At 53.4% G+C, this 19,847-nt stretch overlaps 1 protein-coding gene across 2 annotated transcripts; it reads right to left on the reverse strand.

Moving 5' to 3' along the window:
• Positions 1-409: 409 nt before the first annotated feature.
• Positions 410-8,134, reverse strand: RABGGTA (Rab geranylgeranyltransferase subunit alpha). Of its 2 annotated transcripts, none has more exons than XM_032481771.1 (17): positions 7,900-8,134; positions 7,530-7,584; positions 7,244-7,354; positions 6,776-6,900; positions 6,402-6,589; positions 5,944-6,147; positions 5,553-5,636; positions 5,382-5,464; positions 5,191-5,292; positions 4,982-5,087; positions 4,835-4,886; positions 4,572-4,660; positions 4,342-4,430; positions 4,142-4,258; positions 3,416-3,529; positions 3,245-3,314; positions 410-940 (listed from the first exon to the last, which is right to left on the reverse strand). In XM_032481771.1, exons 2-17 carry the CDS (start codon positions 7,530-7,532, stop codon positions 645-647), a joined length of 1,833 nt encoding a protein of 610 aa, XP_032337662.1. In that variant the 5' UTR covers positions 7,533-7,584; positions 7,900-8,134; the 3' UTR covers positions 410-644. The 2 variants fall into 2 exon arrangements, with proteins under 2 accessions (XP_032337662.1, XP_032337663.1); XM_032481772.1 differs by lacking the exons at positions 410-940; positions 3,245-3,314 and adding exons at positions 2,174-2,403; positions 3,067-3,154 and having other exon boundaries at positions 7,900-8,115.
• Between the last annotated feature and the right edge of the window lie 11,713 nt (positions 8,135-19,847).

The following is a 19,847-nucleotide window of genomic DNA, read 5'->3' on the forward strand; positions in this document are numbered from 1 at the left end:
GTAGGGGCGGGAAATGAGGCTGGGCTGCACCCCTCTTTCCCCTTTCGAGGAATGAGGAACCGATTGGAGGCGGGGTGGGGCCTGGGCTCCGGAGAGGGCGGGGTCAGGGTCGGGGGTCTGTCACAGCTGAAGCTGGAAGGCCTGAGGGACCCCAAACCATGCTGATCCCTCCCAGACTGGCCTGGGTGGAGAAGCTCCGAGGACAATGGGGCAGGCTGCCCCATCCGCCCACACCCCTATCCAGCAGACCCTCTGTTCCCAAGTTCAGGCTGCTTGCTTCTGTCTCATTGGCCCCGGTTGCCAGGCTCTGGTGCAGCCCAGGCCAGGTTCAGCCCTGTGAAACTGCCCATGGGCCTGGTTCTGGGACTTGTCCTGCCGAGGGAGGTCCTGGGAACCCAAGCTACAGACTGGTGACATCAGCAGCCAGGCCCTCAGACTGGCTCCACCAGCCAGCCCCTGGCCTGCCGGCTCTTCCAGATCCTCCTACCCCACCACCCAGCTGTCCCTCATTCCTCTAGCTACTCCACAGTTCCCTGCATGAGTGAGCTGGCCCCCTGCTTCCTGTATCCCTCCAAGTTTGGGATTGGCCCGGGTGTGTGTGGGCAGGGATCAGAGTAGGAACAATCTCGTTTCCTACCTCCCACCTATGCTCTAATGCTCAGGTGGGAACTAAGACCACCTCCCCAGGCTGTAGAGTACCCGCTTCTCCGAGAGTCAGCTGGACTGCAGAGTTCTCCAACCTGCAATTCTTCCTGGGAATCCTGACCAATTGGCTCAGGGCACCAGCCCCGACTCCACCCTGACACTGGGAGAAACACTGGGGAGGCCATCAAGAGAACCCCAAGGCAGAGGAGGTCAGGCATCTTCAGGAAGGCTGGGACCCTGTTCTTGGTGACTCTTCTCTCCATCCCACTGTTGTCCCAGCTCTGCCCATCAGCCACTGAAGAGAAGACAGTGAAAACAGGGTTGGCAAGAGGACACAAGGAAGCTGACTGGAAGAGAGGCTGAGTTTGGTGATGCATCCAGCAGGAAGGTGCCTTGGGGAGTGGGGACAGAGGCTCCAGGACCTGGTAGGGAGCCCTCCACACCCTTGCTGACCCTTTCCAGTCCAGGTCTAAGCCCCAGACCCTTCCCCTACCTCCAACACACTCAGAAGATGCACTAGCGGAAATCAAAATCCCAGGCAGGTATGAGGCAGGTCAGCCAAAGGGTTTCATCTAGGGACTGTTTGTGTATCACTATGGATACAGGAAGGGGCAGGGCCCTGAGAGTCTGTATGTGTGTGAGCACACGTGGGCCCAGGCAGATTCTGAAGAAAGCAGGAAAATGCCTTGTCACACTCTCTCCCTCTTGTCTCCATCAGTCTTTCAAATTTACCCCTACCCAGCCAGGTTTGACTCAGTGCTCTCACCCCTTCACCCCTGAGCCACTCCCTTTTCCTCCCTCCAGGAGGCTTAAGTGCCTCAGGACTTTCCAAGAAGGACAAGGGGTGTGTGTGTGTGTGTGTGTGTGTGTGTGTGTGTGTGTGTGTCCGTCCCAGAAGCAAGAACGTGAGTCTGGAATCCCAGACTAAGGTGCAGAGACAGCTTTGGCCCCAGCACTCACGTCCAGCAACCTTGGGCGCGTCTCCACAGCCATTTCCTCATCAGTACAATGGATCTAGTCATCTCAGCCCGGAAAGCTTGTGAGGATCAAGTGGGATTAAGTATTTTCAAGGGTTCTTTCACCAGAGGAGGCGATTCACGGGGGACTAATAGTGTTGTTATAAGAGGGCGGAGTCAGGGCGCCCTGGCCCACTCCTCCTGGGAACAGCCTTCTCAGCTGTGGGGAAGGAGAGCCAGGGCAGAGAGGGCATCTGGAAGGGGTAGGGGTCACGGGAGAGACCTTTATGAGCCCTTCCAGTTGGACACGTTTATAGCTGCTCTGTAGCCCAGCTCCAACCAGAACCTGAACCCAACCTGATTCCAGCCTGAAACCTAGACTCAGCCAGCCCCAAACCAGAAGGTAGTCCCAAATCCAGTCCTTGTCCGGATTCTGCCCCAGACACTGAGGCTTTGGTTCTCCATGATAGGGAACAGCAGGATTAAGCATAAAATGAAAGTAGAGGGGGTCCAACACACCCTAACTCTCTCCCTTTCTTTTCCAGGTGGCAGTAGTAACAGTGGTGGCGGGAGCAGCTTAGCAGCCTTTGGGGGCCACTTCGTTGTTTATTCAGTTCCAATAAGTTAAAGGGCAAGGGTAGGGGCAGGGTGTCTTAGGTGAGGATGCTGCTAACTGAAGGCAGCAGCTCGGCCAGCTGCTCCGAGATGCCCGCTGCTTGGCACAGGGGGTTGCCCTGCAGGTTGAGGAGGACCAGCTTGGGGCAGGAGGCAAGAGGCTGGAGCACGGCAGGCTGCGGGAGGCCTTGGGCAGGAGTCAAGGAAAGCTCAGCGGGATCCCCCAGACCTGTCTGCTCCTGTACACCCATCACTGTTTTCCCTCAAGAACGGGGACTGGTGCCCGGCAGCCTGGTTGATGGGCACCTTGTCTGCTTCTCCGGAAGGTGTAAGGCTCTAGTCTGCAAACACTTGCCGCCGGGGCACCAGGCAGGAAGCACAGGAGGCCTGCTGGATGCAGTACCAGAAGGAGTAATGGAGACTCTGGTCAAGGGGGAAGCTAGCCTTGGCTGCAGAGGCACCCATGACTCAACGGCCAAGGGTTGCCAAGTGGAAATTAGACCAAAGGGTGCTTTAACTTTCAGTTTTTAATAAGAATCAGAATTCTAAATTTTTTTAAAATATGAAACTTCCCGATTTAAAAAAACACGATGTGGTACTCAAGAACATCTGCAGGCTGCCGGTTTGTGAACTCTGGTTGAGGAAGTCATTTACTTCCATCCTGCAAAACTCTCCTAGCCCAAGTCAACGCTAGCCCCATATAGCCCCAGGCTCTCCTCTCTCGTCAGTTTAGCCAGCCAGAGCCCCCTCCCCCGCCGAGGAGCACACCCACCCTGCTGGCTGCCTGTCCCTTCCTGGTGTGGCACCTCGCTCTACCTGCTGTCTGAAAGGCCCCCAAAAGGAAGGATACGGTTATTGCACAAAAAGAGCTCCTGCAGCCGGGGCAGGTTAGTGACACCATCCAGGGACTCGATAGCGTTATCATTGGCCTGCAGCACCTGGGGATCAGGAAGGGTAGGGAAGACAGGACAGGGCATGCAGCTTGGAATTGGTACAAGCAACTGGGGAACCCAGCATGATCAGCTTACAGTGCATGGAAGGGCTCCTGGGGTCAGGTGGGATGACAGAGGACAGGAAGGCAGGGGTCATCTGTTGGGGCTGAAAGGACCCAGACATCTCTTTGTAGGGTGAGTAGACTGCTGAGGTGAAGGAAGGGGAAAGGACCCCCCAGGGCACTGACAGAGGAGTGAGTGCGTTACCTCGAGGCAGCGCAGGGCTGCCAGGGCAGGGGGCAGGGCTCGGAGACGATTGTGCGACAGGTCGAGGTGAGTGACCAAGAGCAGCTGTTCCAGATGGCAGAGCATCGTCAGATCCTGAGGAGGCAGGAGGAGATACCCAGTGAGCCCTGGGAGAAAGTCCTCAGGCACTGCTTATCAGGCACTTGCCTGGCGTGCCCCACACAGGCCCTAGGGGACCCCAGCTGAGGAGAGGACGGAGCAGGTGGGAAGCTTACCTGACAACCCATGGCAGTACATGCTCTGAGGGATGTGAGTGCTGGGGCTGGGGTGGCCCGTGGAGTGGAGGGAGTGGGGCAGGTACAGGGGATAAAGGAGGGCGCTGGGATAAACACAGACATGGGCAGGAGTGGGCCTGGTGAATCTGAGGGATCGGTTTGGTAGGAATAAAGGTGGGCAGCAGGGACATGATAAAACTAATGTGTTGGGAAGATTGATTGGGGAAGATTGATTCAAAAATCTCTGGAAAACTATTCAGGCTTTAGATGATGCGGCCAGCTCCAGGGAGAGAAGCAAGGGAATGAGTGGAGGAAGAAATGTTCAGCGGGGCACCTGAGACTGAAGGCAAAGCTGAGGACATGATGCGACCCTCGGCTGAAGCCCAGGGAGCAGATAGAAAGGCCACCCAGATCAAAAGAAAGAGGGAGGGTAAGCCAGTGGGGTGAGGGAAGGTGCATGCGCAGTCCCTACCTTGTGACCCAGGTGCAGCACGCGCACCTCCGCATACTCCATCTTGAGCACACTGTTCTCCAGCAGGAACTTGCTGCGCAGGTCATCCAAGTACGCTGCCCGCATTGGGTCCACAGCCTGGCAGGGATTGGGCAGACAGGGAATGTGTGTCAGCTGCCCTCCGGGCCTCCCCCTTGCTGGCTCCCCCAGACCCTACTTGCCTTGAGGGTCTGGAAGTACTGCAGTGTCTCCTTCTCATACAGCAGGGGGTCCAGCGCCCGCATCAGCAAGATGATGGTGAGCAGGCACCCTGAGGAGAGAGCGAGAAAAGGATGGACTCTCTTGGATCTTTTTCTGCTCCCATCCTCTGGAGACCCTTTCTGATCTCCCCAAGGGGACCTCCTAGGAAGGGGCCTCCTGAGAAAAGCAGGAGCTAGGGGACGGGCCTCACATTTATTCTCAGGCTCCAGCTCCTGCAGCTCCTTACAGGATTCAAGCTCGGACTGTAGCACTGTGGACTTCTCCACCGACAGTTCACACCTGGGGGGGGGGCGGGGTGGGGGAGGGGATGATGCCCACAGTCCTAGGGTACTGGTCATCCCCAGTATCCAGTCTCAGACCACCTGCTCAAGCCCCCAGCCTCCCACCCCAGATGCCTGATGCCCAGAGTCCAGAGTCCCTCCCCCTGTCTGTAGGCTTCCATGTCACTGTCACCTGAAGAGCTGTTCATCTGTGGCCGAGTCCCGGCACCAGCACTCTTGGCGGCCTGAGAGAAAGAGTAGATGGTAGGAGGGGATGCCCATGAGAAGAACAGAGGGATGGGGGGCTGCTGCAAGGGGTGGAGGACGCAGGCTGTGTCACCTTTTAAGAGCACACACTCCTTCTGGGCATTGCCTGCTGTCCAAATGACACGAAATGTGTGTTGGGGCAACTGGTCATTGAGGGAGGCAGCGGGCAGGTCACAGAGCTGGAAGCATACGGTCAAGGAAATACCTGGCCTGCACCACTTTTCTGACTCCCCACCTCAGCCCTGCCCCAGCCCCCACTTTGCCCCACCAATCCTGGGATACCCAGACATGGCTAGGCTGGTTCCTGCCATCTGGGGTCCTCCATTCTACAGCCAGGGGTGACTCATCAACCATGAGCAGCAAGGTGTCTGTCCTGGAGCCCACCTGACAAAAGGGACAAAGGGAGACCCGTCACTCCAACAGCTCTGGGCCCACAGTCCATGATGCTCTCCAGCAAAAGCTGCAGGACTCACTAGGAGGGGCCGAGAGAAGGAGACAGTCAGACAGGCCTCGTCCCGGCTCACGTGCAGGCAGCGCAGGGCATCCTGGGGATCAGCTGGGGGGAGACACAGCCTCAGGTCTCCTTAAACAGTCTTCCATTCCTTCCAAGTCCTAATCACCCAGCCTCTTCCCCCAGTGCTCACCTCGTCCCAGGAGCCAGCGATGGTAGAACCAGGCACTCTGATCATTAGGGTCAGTGAAGAAGGCATTCTGCACCAGCTCCAGCTCTGCAGGGGACAAGGAGGCATGTGGCTGTGGTTAGGACCCTAGTGGGCTCCTGGCTGCCCCAACATCCCACCCTCTCCTCTGAGCACCTCCAGCCTTCAGTTTCACTTATGTACTGGCCTTGCACAGGGGCTGCATGTGTTAGTCTTATCTTCCCCATTGGACACTTGAGCTCTCCGCAGCCAGGGGCTGGATCTTATGCACCCTCAGAGCCAAGTATGTACTTGATAAACCCAAGTAGCAGATTCAGGAACAGGGCTAGGCATCAAGGCTGCAGAGCCCTCCCCAGCACCCCCTGGCCCTGTTTACCTTTGAGCAGCACATCCTCAGGGAGGCGCCCCTGGGGTCCAGAGTCTGGCTGGGGGTGCAGCTGGGGCAAGAGGCAGGAGCGGTAATGCCAGGAGGAGTAGTTGGAGAAGTTTCGGGTGATGAGGCTGTCAGTGAAGGCGAGCTCCTCTGCAGGGGGCACAGCTGCCTGTGCAGCTACAAATCGCCGGTAGTCCCAGCAGTGGACTAGGAGGGTGGGGAACACCACATTTCAGAAGCAGGGCAAGAGCTCCCTAGCTAGTACCCCTGGAGTTCCCTTGGAGATCCCAAGAAACACCTCTGTGCACTCCATGGAGGATGCATTTGGCTCCACCATCCCTTCTGCCATCAGCTCAGTGGGCTGGTCCTAGCCATCCCGCCCCACTCTGGGCCCTACTGACACCCTGTACCAGGGTGTGGGGCAGGTGAGCGTCGTAGGGACAAAATCTGCAGGCACGTACAGTTCCGTTCATCAACCTCGAGGAAGCGGGCACATAGCTCCAGCTCCCGGGTCCAGTTGGGTTCTGGCAGACGGCCCAGCAGCCAGCAGCGGTGGTGCCAAGTGCCGTAAGACTTGGGGTTCACCCTCAGACAGCTCTCCAGGAAGCCCAGTTCTGCCTTCACCAGAGCAGCCAACTCCTCGGGAGACCTGCACCCAGAGGGGAACGGGGGTCAGGGCCCTCCAACACCCAATCTCAGCTCACCCTGACTTTCTGCACCCAGCCCTCCACTATCTTCTGCCTATGCCCCTGGTTGCCTCATTCTTCCTCTACCCCTGGACCGAGGTAGGGCAGGGCCAGGGCCATCTTCCCTGGGCCCCTGAACCCCTACACACTTCTGGGCCTCCAGCCGCTGGAGCACCTCTCGTCGACAGTTCCAGAGGGTAGCAAAGTCAGGGTTGGCTCCCAGAATCTGGCTTGTCAGTTCCAGCACTGACTCATCCAGCTCTCCAGCCTGGCGCTGAGAAGACAGATAGCAGGGTCAAAGACGGTATCATTCTCCCACTACAGGGATAAGTAAATCTGTGAATGCCATATTATAAAATAGATACTATACAAAGCACTTTACAGGTTTACATGTATTCTCACAATAGCCCTATACAGTAAGTGCAATTATTAGTCCCATTTTACAGATGGGCAAACTGAGGCCCAAAGAGATTCAGTAATTTGCCCAAGGACATGCAGCTAGTAAATAATAGAACCCAGATACATATCCATACAGTCTGACTATAGTGCCCAGCTCTTGGCCTCAGTGCTACACTAAGGGGCCCACTGCAGGAAGGGGCTACCTCTGAGGGCCCCACCTTCCGGAAGACAGTCTGGGTGGCTGACTGGTATAGCTTCAGCTTCTGTTCCCGCTCTAGCCTCTTGGCTTCCGCTTGCTCTTCCGATGTCTTCACCTTCAGGCGTCCGTGCTACAGGGATGGGCGGGTTGGAAGAGTGCAGGCTGCTTTGAAGGGGCAGACACACCGAACCCCGACTGAGGAGCCCCAGGTTGACATCGGGCAATGAAGGCAAAGCCACGCGGGGAAAGAGCAAGGACATGAGCATGGGCATGCGGAGGTGAGGGGCTAGGTTCAGGGTTCTCACCATGGTGCTGGCTCAGGTTCAGGGCAGGGGAGGGGTCCAGTGGCGCCCGTGAAACCCGGAGAAAGAAGTGTCAATCATGGGAGCCCCGCCTCTGGTAGCACCGCCCGCAGCTGTTCCCAGGAAGCCGCAAGCGAGCTAGGGCGGAGACCCCTGGGGTGTTAAGGGGTCCTGGGATAGGCACTGCACGTCCAGAAGGCACCCACCCGGACTGGGAACTTGCACCCGTGCAGGCCCGCCCACAGCCCGTTCCGCCGGGGCCAGACCCGAGCCGGGGCACTTAGGTGACGGGGACCACTCGCCGCCCAGGGGCTGCCGCTGCCCTCCCGCCCCGCGGCTCCCAAGCACTGCCGCCCCCCGCGGGCGGACCCACCTGTGCTGGGAGGAGGCGTGCGGGACGCGAAGCTGCAGCGCCCACCACCGAGCCCGGGCGCTGACTAGAGCGGCGTCACGCCCTGGCTCTCCGAGACTCAGCGCCCTCTGCAGGCCTAGGGAAAGGCCCACGGCGGAGCCGGTGGGCTCCGGAGGCGCGTGCGCGGGATCTCTGCGCGCGCCGTCCGGAAACGCCAAGTCCCTGTTAGCTCTCCGGTGCGGTGCGTAAGAGTGCGCACGCGCGACTATGGTGCTCCAGGAAAGCAACGCGGACTGAAATTCCAGTCAGCTACTCAAACTGCGATTCAGTTGAAAAGTTTTCTCCAGCAGCCAGAAACCCACGCCCTCACCGCTACAGTGACCTCACTGTGGCCGCAGTGGCCACCTCTCAGTTGCCAAATGTAACGGATGGAATTTCCTGTCCTTATCTTCATTGACCTCTGCAGCATTTGATGCAGCTGACTTCCCTTGACTTGATACCCTGTCCTGGCTTCTCCTCCCGCACCTTTGCCCCTCTCTTCTTGTCTGTTCACCTTCTCCTCCCCTAAATGTTGGTGATCACCAGCGTCCTTTCCTCACTTTTTCCCACTGCACACATTGCTCCTGGAGAATGTTCACATATCCAGGTGTTCAACTGCTTGGCGTAGGAGCTCCCAGAACTCTGTCCTGGGCTCACCGACCTTCCGGCCCACACTTTCTCTCGGTGACTTCATCCACACTCATGGTTTTAATTGCTGCCTCTAATCTGATGACACTCAAACTTGTATCTCCAGCCCAGATGTCTTGCAGACTTTAATAATGGAAAAAAATGTATACACACACGTTCACAAGCCTAATAGGTATCACCTGGGTGCCCCAGAGACACCTCAGACTCTAAAAGTCAAAAGGTATCATTGTCTTGCCTCCTCCCAGTCTAAGCTTTAGGCTTTTATGCTTCCTATTTGAATGGGTGGCCTCCCCACTTTTCCTTAATAGCTCTTAAATACCCTCTCCATTCCCACTGCACTAAGAATTTCAATTTATTCCCGTGATTGTTGAAAGTCTTTTCAATGTTCCCGTCTCCAACTTGTCTCCTCTTTCATCGGTTCATGTCTCTGCTGCTAAATCAATCTTTCTGAAATGCAGATTTGATGATATATCTCTGCCAAAAACCCTTGCGTAGTTCCCGACAGCTTTTTAGGTAAGACTTTTAATCTTTCAGGTTAGCCCATCAGGACTTTTGGCACATGGGCCCTGCCTACCCCTCTGGCCTCTTGTCCTGCCTGTCCCCATTAAAAACTCTTCATTACAACTGGTACAGCATTCGCAGTTTCCCGAGCATGTTAACCTGTTCTCTCTTCTTTACTCTCCTTCCTCCACACTCTCTCCTTTGCCAGAGTAACTCCTGTTCATCTTTAAAATTTAACTCCAGTGTCACCTCCAGGAAGCTCTCCCAAATGCCTCAGTCTGATTTAAAAGACCTTCGTATGTGCTGTCAATGATAAAACATCTTCCCCTGTGCCTACTGTAAGTCTTGGTTTGTATGCCAGCATCTCCTAGGAGAGTCGAAGTTCCTGGAGGACAGGAACTTTAAAAAATTCTTTTTGGTGCTGCTTCTCCAATACCTGGCCCTGGTTCTTAGTAGTTATTGGGTAGTTATTTAAATGAATGAATAAAACACCACATAGTGAGGGCTGGCTTGGCTGGGCCTAATGGTGAGTGCTGTTGGCATTCAGGGATGGGAGAGATTGTGAGGCTTGGACCAGTTTAGGAAGGTTTCCTGATGGAGCCTTCATGGGTTCAAAGTGGCCACTGAATGTGTATGTGTGAGTGAGTGTCTGCAATGTATTTGTGAGAAGTGTGTGTCCATGTGGCAAGTGTATGTTTAATACACACATCTAGGTAAGAAAAGATGGCTTTAAACTCTTCATATTTCTTCCATAGCTTTATCAGGCTGGAAATATGTGTAAAGTGCCCACTCTGTATTCTATCCTTTCCTAGGCTCTGTAACAAGTTACAGGGAAAAAGAGACTCTTGTCCTGGCCATCGGTACTCGCAGTCCCAGTGAGGAAAGAGCCACACTGGTTGATGGTTATCTTTGTTCCAGGCACTGTGTCAAGAGCTTTGCACACACACAGGATTACGCGTGGGAGTCAGTAAGCAGACTGGTTACAAACATGGACTCTGCGGTCTGACTGCCTGGGTGGCAATCCTGACTTTGCCATTTATTAGCTGTGTGCCCTGGGGCAAAGTACCTAACCTTTGTGTTGAGTTTCTTCTGTATCTCAATTTCTTCAACAATAGCATAGGAAAAATAATGTTACCTACCTGCTATGGTTGAAGTGAAGATTCAGTTTAAAAATCTACATGGGGGGAGGGATATAGCTCAGTGGTAGAGCGCATGCTTAGCATGCATGAGGTCCTGAGTTCAATCCCCAGTACCTCCAATTAAAAAAAAATTAAAACTTTTTTTAAAAGAAAAAAAATCTATGTGAAGTGCTTAGGACACAGCCTGCACTGAATAAGTGCTCAGTAAATAGTAATAGTGGTAATTTTTTAATTTTCATGACAAATATGCCAGGAAATGGAGGCTCAGAAAGGCTAAGTAACTTGGTAAGCACCAACCATGTAGTAAGTGGCCAAAACGGACATGTGTGTGATCTGGTCCAGCCCTCCCCCCACCTCATCAACTGCTTTGTTTTTGGTTACCATCTGCTCTTGCTTCCTGCTCTATAACCACTCACATGAACACCCAGATTCCTGGGAACACAGGTGCCCACAGGTGCAGATTTGCCAGGTACAGTCTTACATCACAATCAACAAGGGTGGAGGAAAGGGGGTGGAGGAAGGCTGAAGTTGGCATGACATATTTTCTAGTGATTAACAATCTTGAAACTGGGAAGTCTGAGTCAAGCAGGTTTAAGAGAGGAAGTGAGTCTCAAGTCTGCTTCCAAGAGGGCGGGGCCTGGTTTTGGAAGGAGGGCAGGAAGGGCATTTCAGATGTGTGCTGTGACAGGAAGGTGGGGGAGAGAAAGCCAAACAGACTTAGCTGGCTGGCAGACAGAAACTGAACCAGGTGCCTTTGGAGATAAGGGCAGTGGAGCCAGTGACAGCCCTCTTGCTTTAAGGCAAAAGGAGCTGTCAGGAGTTATTTTTGGCCTCCTGTGTGGGGTAAGTGGGATCCGTACAGGTGTCTGAGGGCCACAATCTGAATTATGTTTGAGGAAGAGATTTTACTGCCTTATTTTTAGGTTTACTTTTTTTGGGGGGGGGAAGGTAATTCAGGGTTTATTTATTTATTTATTTCTAGAGAAGGTACTGAGGATTGAGCCCAGGACCTTGGGCGTGCTGAGCATGTGCTCTACCACTTAAGCTGTACCCTCCCCTCTTGCTACCTTGTACGTAGAGAAAAGAATAAGCAATAACTGAGGACCAACTGAGGCCCAGACATCTTATCTGATATACTCAGTACCGCTGTGAAGTAAGTATGATTATTTGACAATGAGGAAACAATGACGACAGAGGGTTCACAGAGGTTAAGTGCCTTGCTCAAGGTCACACAGCTGAGAGGGAACACAGCCAGTGAAACCCAGTCCCCCTAAAATCAAATTCCCTCGCCAAGTTTATGATTAATCTCTATCCAAAACTTTATTGCCTTTCTCGTGCCCTCTGACCTCAGTCCTGTGCTAATTGAACACCGATCAACCAGAGTCAGATGACTAAGATTGCTGTTGTCTATGACATTGTTAATGTACTAAAACCGCTATTATAGATGGCATCATTCATGGACAAACTCAGGCTGTTTCTCCAGGGCAAGAAGAGCTAACAGACCCCCCCAAGTCATGGACCTCCTGGCCAGAGAACCAGGAACCAGAGATATTCTGACTCCCAAAACTACAATTAAGAAAGGTCACAAATGTCACAAGATGATGACTAATCCCAGCTTTTTTTGTTCTTCCTCTTTAAAAACCCTCAAATTGAAAGACCAAATTGGAGTTGATCTGAGGCTTTTCTCCCACTCCCTTGCTTGGTGACCTGTGATTAACATTTTGCTGCAAACACCCAATGTCAGAGTTTGGTTTTCTGCGTGATGGGCCCTTCACTCGGTTTCACCAGAATTCAAGCCACACCCTGGGTGTCTCCCCACTGCAGAGGTGGAGTGGCCATTGCCAGAGGCTTGAACTTGAGCTTCCTGATGTCTGGAACTTGGTGTTTCTTAATGCTGACCACCTCTTCCCGGGCCGATCGTTCTCTACTCTCACTCCTCAAACACACACACACACACACACACACGCACACACACGCACACATGCACACATGCACACACACACACTTACAGTGCCTCTAGGACCCTGAGCCAGTCACAGACCAGAGATGGTTCGGAGAGAGGGAAGAGACCACGAGTACTGGGTTAGGGCCCCAGTCAAAGCGTGGCCTGGGATCTGGGGACTGGGAGAGTGAGGCGATACCAGAGCTAGTGCTGGACTTGTGCAGAGTGTGGAAGTACGTGCATTCATTCAATCTTTCGATATTTACTTAGCATCAGAACCAGACCTGAGAGTGTGCTGAATGCCAGGGATATGGTAAGGGACCAGAAAGACTTTGTCTCTGTCTTCCTGGAGCTGAGAGTCTAGTGTAGCCCTATGCTAGACTAGAACGTTGTGCGATGTGGAAATACTCAATATCTGCACCATCCAGTACAGTCACCACTAGCCCCATGTGGCTTCTGAGCGCTTGAAATGCTGGCTAGTGCAATTGAGGAAAAAATTTTTAATGAACTTAAATTTATTTAAATGTAAATAGTCACGGGGTTAGGGGCTGCATTGGCAGGACAGGTCTCGTGGGTGAGACAGACATGTCGCCATGTACACTTGAGTCAGGCAGGGGCCCGTGAGACCCACGGAAGGGGCACCTGACCCAGACTAAGGTCAAGAGGAATTTGTTCTAGAGCTGGTGGTTTGTAATGATTTGCAATTTTTTCCCTTACCCTGATGCTTCCTTTTGTTCTTCCTATAAAACTTGTCAATGCAGGGTAACAGGTATACTAGAAGTATGCAAATCATGAGTTACAGCTTTGAGCTCCTATTTTTAACTCCCAGCCACAGGCATGGAGAACAGGTTCCAGAAATACAGGGATATCCTCAGGGATATTTAGGTAGAACCTGAAATCCAGATCCATGGCCCCACAGCCTTGCTAGGGAAGGGGGTGGGATGAGGAGCTGGGGTGAAAGTAGGGCTATTTCTGAGAAACAATAGACTGGGCTTGGTCACAGGTGGGACTGAGATGCAGGAATAAAAATGACTTTGACGCAGACCAGCAGGTTGTAAAGCTGAGAGACTTGAGAACTTGTGGTGTCCACAGAGGTCTTGGAACATGGGTGGAGGGAGCAGGGTTATATGAGAAGGGAAAGGGCTATTTCTGATGTGTTTGGTTTGATGTGGAGATGTCCCAAAGGCAGCAAGAAATACTTGCCTGGAGAGGGGTTGAGAGGTCAAGGTAGAAGATGTCAGCGTGGGCACAGGATGCCCCGGCAGTAGTTCACCCAGCAGGGAATGGGGACTCCAGGAGGAGGAGATGAGGGACCTAAAACAAGCTTTAGTAGAGCCATGGTGAGGGCAGGACTGAGGATGTGGGGGAAAGAAGCCTCAATGGGAGAGCGAAGGAAGAAACAGACTATGAAGAGAGGTTCTATGACCTTGAAGCCAATATTGATAATGACTAAATGCTTTACAGCCATGATACCAAGAAGCTGAGACTCTTCCCAAAGTCACAGGGCTTGTAAGCAATAGAGCCTGGTCTCCCACCCAGCTGTGGATTCCGGAGGATACTGTTACTCGTTTTCCCTCCACCTGGCTTGACAAATGTGCTCTGCTGCAGCAAATGCCAAGGTTAGGGGACAGAGAGAGGGGTGTGGAAATGCTGCGAGACTTTGGGAAGCTGGAGTGTGTGTGCTGGGGGGCCGTCTGGGGAGGGAGTTGCACTGAGGGGAACTCAGACATGACAGTCTGGATCATCTTGGGGCTGTGGATCCACAGGGTATCGAGTGAGCAGCGATTAGACATCTGGGGGCACCCAGACACTGGAGGGAAAACCAAATGTTGGGAAGTTTGAAGGTCAGTTTCAGTTGTGGAAATGGAGTTGCAAGCGGAAGAGCTGAGCCTGGCACCTGCTCTTCCTGCAGCAGGAAGGGCAGGGTCGAAGCTTCCCCACACATGAGCAGAAGTGCCCACTTCTTAGCTCTTGCAACGTGGACCCTCCTCTTCTCCTGCTTCATGACCCTCTCTCTAACCCTGACCACCTCAGAACAGGACATCAGAGCCAGAGAAGGCTTGACAGATCATCTGGTCCCTGCTCATTTCCCAGAGGCCCAAAGATATGTGGTGACGTGAAATCACATACACATTGGTGGCAGAGCCAGGGCTGGAAACCAGGTTTCCCAGTGATTATCACAGCGCTTTTGCATCTGTCCAGCTCCATCTCAGAATATGTTTAGAGACAAAATGGTTAACTGTGGATGGGATGATAGGATAGTAGATATAGTTGTAACTGGTAGGACATTCATCTCTGAATAATGGTGGTTAATGTGTGTTTGTCAACTTGGAGGGAAGTCCCTAGTGGTGGCACTTTTCAGTGACATGTTGGATGAGCACATAGTCCTAGTCTCATAATTGAAGGTAGCTAACATGTAGCTGGGAGGACTGCTGGATGATGGGAACCTGGATCTAAACGTAATCTGAGGGCCCAGACTTGACCAGATGGCAGTGAACAGGGGCAGAAGTAGAGTCTGAGTTTTTGGTCCCCAAATTATCCTCTGCACAAAAGCACGATGTATGGGAGATGGAATAACACCAATGTGTGCAGACGGAGAGATTCTGGTTGGCACAGGGTTGGTAGGAGTCGACCCCGAGATTTGCTTGCCAGAGGCACTGACATGGCTTTGAACTGCATGAGAGAACTTTAGGACCCAGAATGATGGGGTACATAGGCCCCAGATCTGTGATGGTTAGACCTGTTAGGAGTGTGTGGTCCACTTTAAGAGGGACAAAGACAAACTACGAGGTCCAGAGGGAGAAATCAAGATGGTGAGGAGAGTCTTTGACCAGAGGACATGGAAATGTTGAACTGGGGGAGAGGACTTAAAGGACAGATGATAGTGGTCTTTAAACTCTTATAGGGCTTCTGGTTGGAACAGAAGCTATATTGATTCCATTAATCTCGATCCAAAGAACAAAGACCAGTGAGTGGATGTAGACTGGTTATGAGGGAAGACTTTCCTATACTTAAAGCTGTCTGAAGGTGGAATGGGCCTAAATGAGTGGTGGTCAGCTCACCATCATGGAAGGTAATCAAGCATGTGTTGGCCAACAATTTTGTGAGAATGTGGTAGAGAACATTCCAGGACCAGAATGTTCCCCAAAGTTATAAATGAATCCGACCCCTGGGATAGACCAGGGGCCCAGAATGACTCAAAGCCCAAAAAGATCCTCTACAGTCACCACTTCTGCATGGTCCTAGGGTCCCTGATGCTTGTTCTAAGTGCTTGGACTTTTTTTCCTCCTCCTTGCTTCCTAGTTCCTTCTGCCAGGCTGGGGAAATTCCTTGATGGTCAGCAGTGTCACTACGTACCCATAGCTGGAGAAGAGGAGGGATGAGACTGGCCAGTGAGATGGAAGGGCAGGGCCTTAAGGCTGGGCCCAGAAGACAGAGCCTTAGAGGGAAAGTCCCTGTGATAGCGTATCCAGTCTCTCCCAGGGAGTGGTGTGTGCTGACTCAGGCTGGCATCTCTGGGGGAAGAGATGTAGGATAAGCAATCAGGAAATGGGGCTGAAAAGCTGGAAAAACTTCTTGAGCCAGACTTAGTCTCTTTTACGGGAGCCAGGTACTCCACGGTAGTTGGTGAAGTTGACAATGTTGCCTTAAAATTGCCCAGAGCACTGGTGGGGATGGGAACATGGCCAAGAAGCTTGCTGCCTGGCAGGGCCTAGGTGGTAACCACTGCTGCACAGCTCCAGGGGGCGCCTTGGGTTTGTGGCATATACAATGTGGGTGGTGCCAGGAGGTAGCAGCCCTGAGATTCTATGCCTGCATGAGAAACAGAAGCCTTGAAACAAGGTGAGACTGTGAGTGGCTAGGGAAGGAAGGGATGCTCTGGCTGGTAGATGAGGACAGAGGACAGAGGACAGTCCCAGGAAGGAGGAGTTGCTCGCTTAGGGGAGGACCCAGACCTTACCCCTTTCCTGTCCCATTCGTTCATTCACAGTGACTGAGCGCCCCTGTGGTGGATGCCATGCTAGGCATCAAGGCCAAACACAAACACATGGAGTTGATGGTCCAGAGCGTGGCTGTCCAGTCAAACTTTCTGGATATTGGAAATAGCGTAGCAGTCAAGTAATCCTATAAGCAAATGTGAAATTATAACTCTGCCCTCATGGAGAGGTGTGTGGTGCTGGGTGAGCTCCTCTCGGGGGTGGGCGCAGTTTCCCAGGGAAGTGAGCTTGGAGCTGGGGCTGCAGGGGTGGGGAGGAGCACCGGCTTGGGGCTCAGTCACACATCTCCTGTGTGTCTCCTCAGCAGCAGCTATGGTGGTGCCTGCGTTCAGCTCATCCCGTGGGGATGCAAAGCCCCTGCTTCTACTCCCACCATGAACTACCTAAGGAGGCTGGTTTGACTGCTTGTCCCCTCACCTAGCCCAGTGCCTGCACCATGGCAGTTGCTCAGGAAACATTTCCATCATTCAGCCAGTCAATCACCGAGCAACATTCACTGAGCACCAGTACAGCTTGCCCCACGGCAATGACCTGGACTGTCAAGGTCCCTGCTGTCACAGAACTTATGCTCAAGCTTGGGGACAGACCCTGTAGAAGCAAATACCCACAAAGATGATTCCATCGAGTTCTAAGTGCACTGACAAAAATTAAACAGGGTATCAGGATAGAGTTGTTGTTAGTAGTAGGGGTTCCTGGGAAAGGATGAATGAGTGAATGAATGAATGGTGAGCCATGGCAGTCAGAGCAAGACTCACTGCACCCCACGGGGCAGGGAGTAGGAGCGGGAGCCTGCACTCTGAGATCCCAGAGCCGGGAGCTCAGGGTGAGGTGGGGAGGGGTGGTCAGGGGTGGCTGCACTTCAGGCCTCATGGCAGGGCGAGGTGGGGCGGAAGAGGACAGGGAGTGGTGAGGAACCTCAGAATTTAGCATAAAGGAGAACGCCTGGAATTGCTGACGGGAGCCACACTGTGTCTCTGAGTCCCCTTGGCACCTGACATGACTCAGGCTTGAATTCTGAGGGGGTGGGGTGGGGCAGTGAGGACCTGGAGTTGAGGTTCAGGGAGCTCGCAGGGTTGGCCAGCCTCCCCAGGGCCTGCTTCCACAGAAGCCCCTAGCGCCCCACTGCTGGCAGCCCTGCGGGCAGTCTTCTCTCAGATCCCGGTGCCCTGGGCAGGGGGCGGGGAGCTGAGGTGTAGCTGGTGGGGCTGAGCCCACGCAATGGGAAATGCTCAGGGTGGTGGTTCTGGGAGGGTCAGTCCAGGGGCACAGACACTGCCATTAGCTGGCCCAGCCCACCTGCCTCAGGGAGGGAGGGTGGGGCCCTCTCCAGTGGGTCCCACTAGGCCTGTGAGGTCAGCCACACCCTGGGTGGCTTGGATACTCTGTCTTGTGTGCAGGGTTCAAAGATTCTCTGAATGTGTGTATTGGCAGGGAGGGAAAAGGGGCCAAGACCCAGCCCCTGACCTGGGCCAGGGGTAGGAGGTTGTCAACCTTATCGAGGGGACCAGATGAGGACTTCCATGCCTCTAATACCAGTCAAGAGCCAAGTGAATGTCACAGGTTTCTCAAAAGGCACAAGAGCAATGGCAGAAGAAACCAGAAGTTTCTCAGAGGTTGAGATGGGTCTTGTGGGAGGAATTCTGGCAGGTAGAAATGGGGCTGGGGAGGTAGTGGGGAGTGGGTGGCACGTCAGGGACCAGAACAAGTTAAGCAAAAGTGCAGAGGAATGAAAATGTGGTCAAACTGAGAGAAGGGCAAGTCTGAATTTGGCTAAGGGGATCCTTGGGCTGAGTGAACTTGGCAATGTGTTTACCATTCTGCCCCATCCCTGACCCTCTCTGCCAAAAAGAAAAGCTCCTCCCAAACCAAACACCACTACCCCCCGCCCCCCGGCCATATAAGCAGCAGAGGCAGCCTGATGCAGGGGAAAGAGTTCAAACTCTGGAGTTTTATGTCTTTGGTTGAATCCAAATTTCGCTGTAGAGACTTGCAACTCTGGACAAGGACCTCAGCTTTTCTAAGCCTCAGTTTCCTTCACTGTAAGAGTACTTACTTCACATGGCAGATGAAAAAAGATGATGTCAGACTTAGGCAGAATGTTTAGGTCATTGCTGGCACACACCAAACACGAATTCTCTCCGCCCCTACAGCACGTGTCTCTGGCTGGCTCAGCTGTGTCAGCGTGATAGCGAAAGCCCAGTCACCTTCCCTCCTCTTGCACCAGTCCCTGCTGCAGCAGTATCTATTTGTGGAGTTCCAGCTTTGCCTGTTTCTTCTGGAACCACCTCTCCAGGAAGGAAGGGGAGCCAAGGCCTGACCACTGGGGACAGGAGCATATCTGCTCATACTTCAAACAGAAATGGCACAGAACTGACCCCACTTGCTCCCTCTGCCTCCTTCGTGGATGCCTGGAAGGCTCCTCCATTTTAAGGACTTAAGGAAGGGTCCTTTTCTTTCCCAGATTCCCTCATCAAGTTAAGCACCGACAGCCCTGGTACCCTCCTCTTCTGGCACACAGGTCTGGGCAGGCCCAGTGATCCCTTGACCTTGCTCCCAGCAAGCCTGCACCAGGCCCTGGCTGGAGCTGGCCTGCTCCTGAGCTCCACAGAAGGCAGTGGCATCCATTCAGGGAAGGTCCCTTCTATGGCTGTCCTCAGCCCCTGCTCAGTCCTGCCTCTGCAGCTCAACACGGGCCAGGTCAGCTCGGTCAAATGGGAGGTAACTCTGTGGATGATCCTGAACTGGGGCACCCACGGGGAGGTGTGTGTGTGGGGGGGGGCTGGCTGAGGTGGGCACCTGCATAAGAACCTGGGAAGGGGTGGGGCCTCTGGGCCCAGGGCTACTCCTTGCTTAGAAGTACTGGACACAAGAGCCAGAACAGGACTCAGAGCCTGGAAAATACAACCCCTTAGCTGGAAAGGGTCCAGATTTGCACGCAGTCAAATCTCTTCTCTGAACATGCTTGGCTATTTGCTTGCACAGGCATGGGCTCTCTCTGTGGCTACCCAAGAATGTGGTAGCACTGGCTGCCTCTAAGATGGGGACTGCACATTGGTGGGCAGGGATGGGAAGGGGACTATGCCCTGTCTGCCCTTCTATAATTTTTGGATTCTGAGCCATGTGAATGTGTTAACTTCAGCAATGTAAATTAAAAAGTGCTTGTGAAAATCTCTTCTCCATTCCTCCGAGGGCTCCTTTGGGGGATTAAGCATCTTCTGGGGACTGGCCAAGCCCCTTAATTAGCTGTTGTGGGGGCAGCGGCTGCATCTCAGCCAGCCCGTGTCCCACCAGGGCTGACCTCAGGCAAGTTGGCATCTCTCACAGCTCCAGCTCATCCTTTCTTTCTGTGCCAGCTGCTGCTTTCATGGTCCCCCATGCCAGTGCAGTCCTGCACTAGCCCACCTCCTTTCCTACTTGTCCCGTCTGTTGACTGCCTCCTACAATCTCTCCTCAGCCCACACCTCCATGGGCATCACATCCCGGGATACTGGCCAGCCTCCAGGTGGCTCTTCCGATGCCTGCCTCTCCTCCCTCTGGTCCATCCTCCCCACAGCTCAGCCCCGTTGAGCTTCCTCAAATACAGATCTGTTCTCACTACTCTGCTGTTTAAATCCTCCTGTAGCTGCCGGTGTTAGTTTTATGCCCAGATTCCCTCAGATACCCTTTTCCATTTTTGTGCATGACGCCCCCTTCAGTGGGCTT

This window comes from Camelus ferus, chromosome 6 (genome assembly GCF_009834535.1).
Source record: "Camelus ferus isolate YT-003-E chromosome 6, BCGSAC_Cfer_1.0, whole genome shotgun sequence".
Classification (NCBI taxonomy): Eukaryota; Metazoa; Chordata; class Mammalia; order Artiodactyla; family Camelidae; genus Camelus; species Camelus ferus.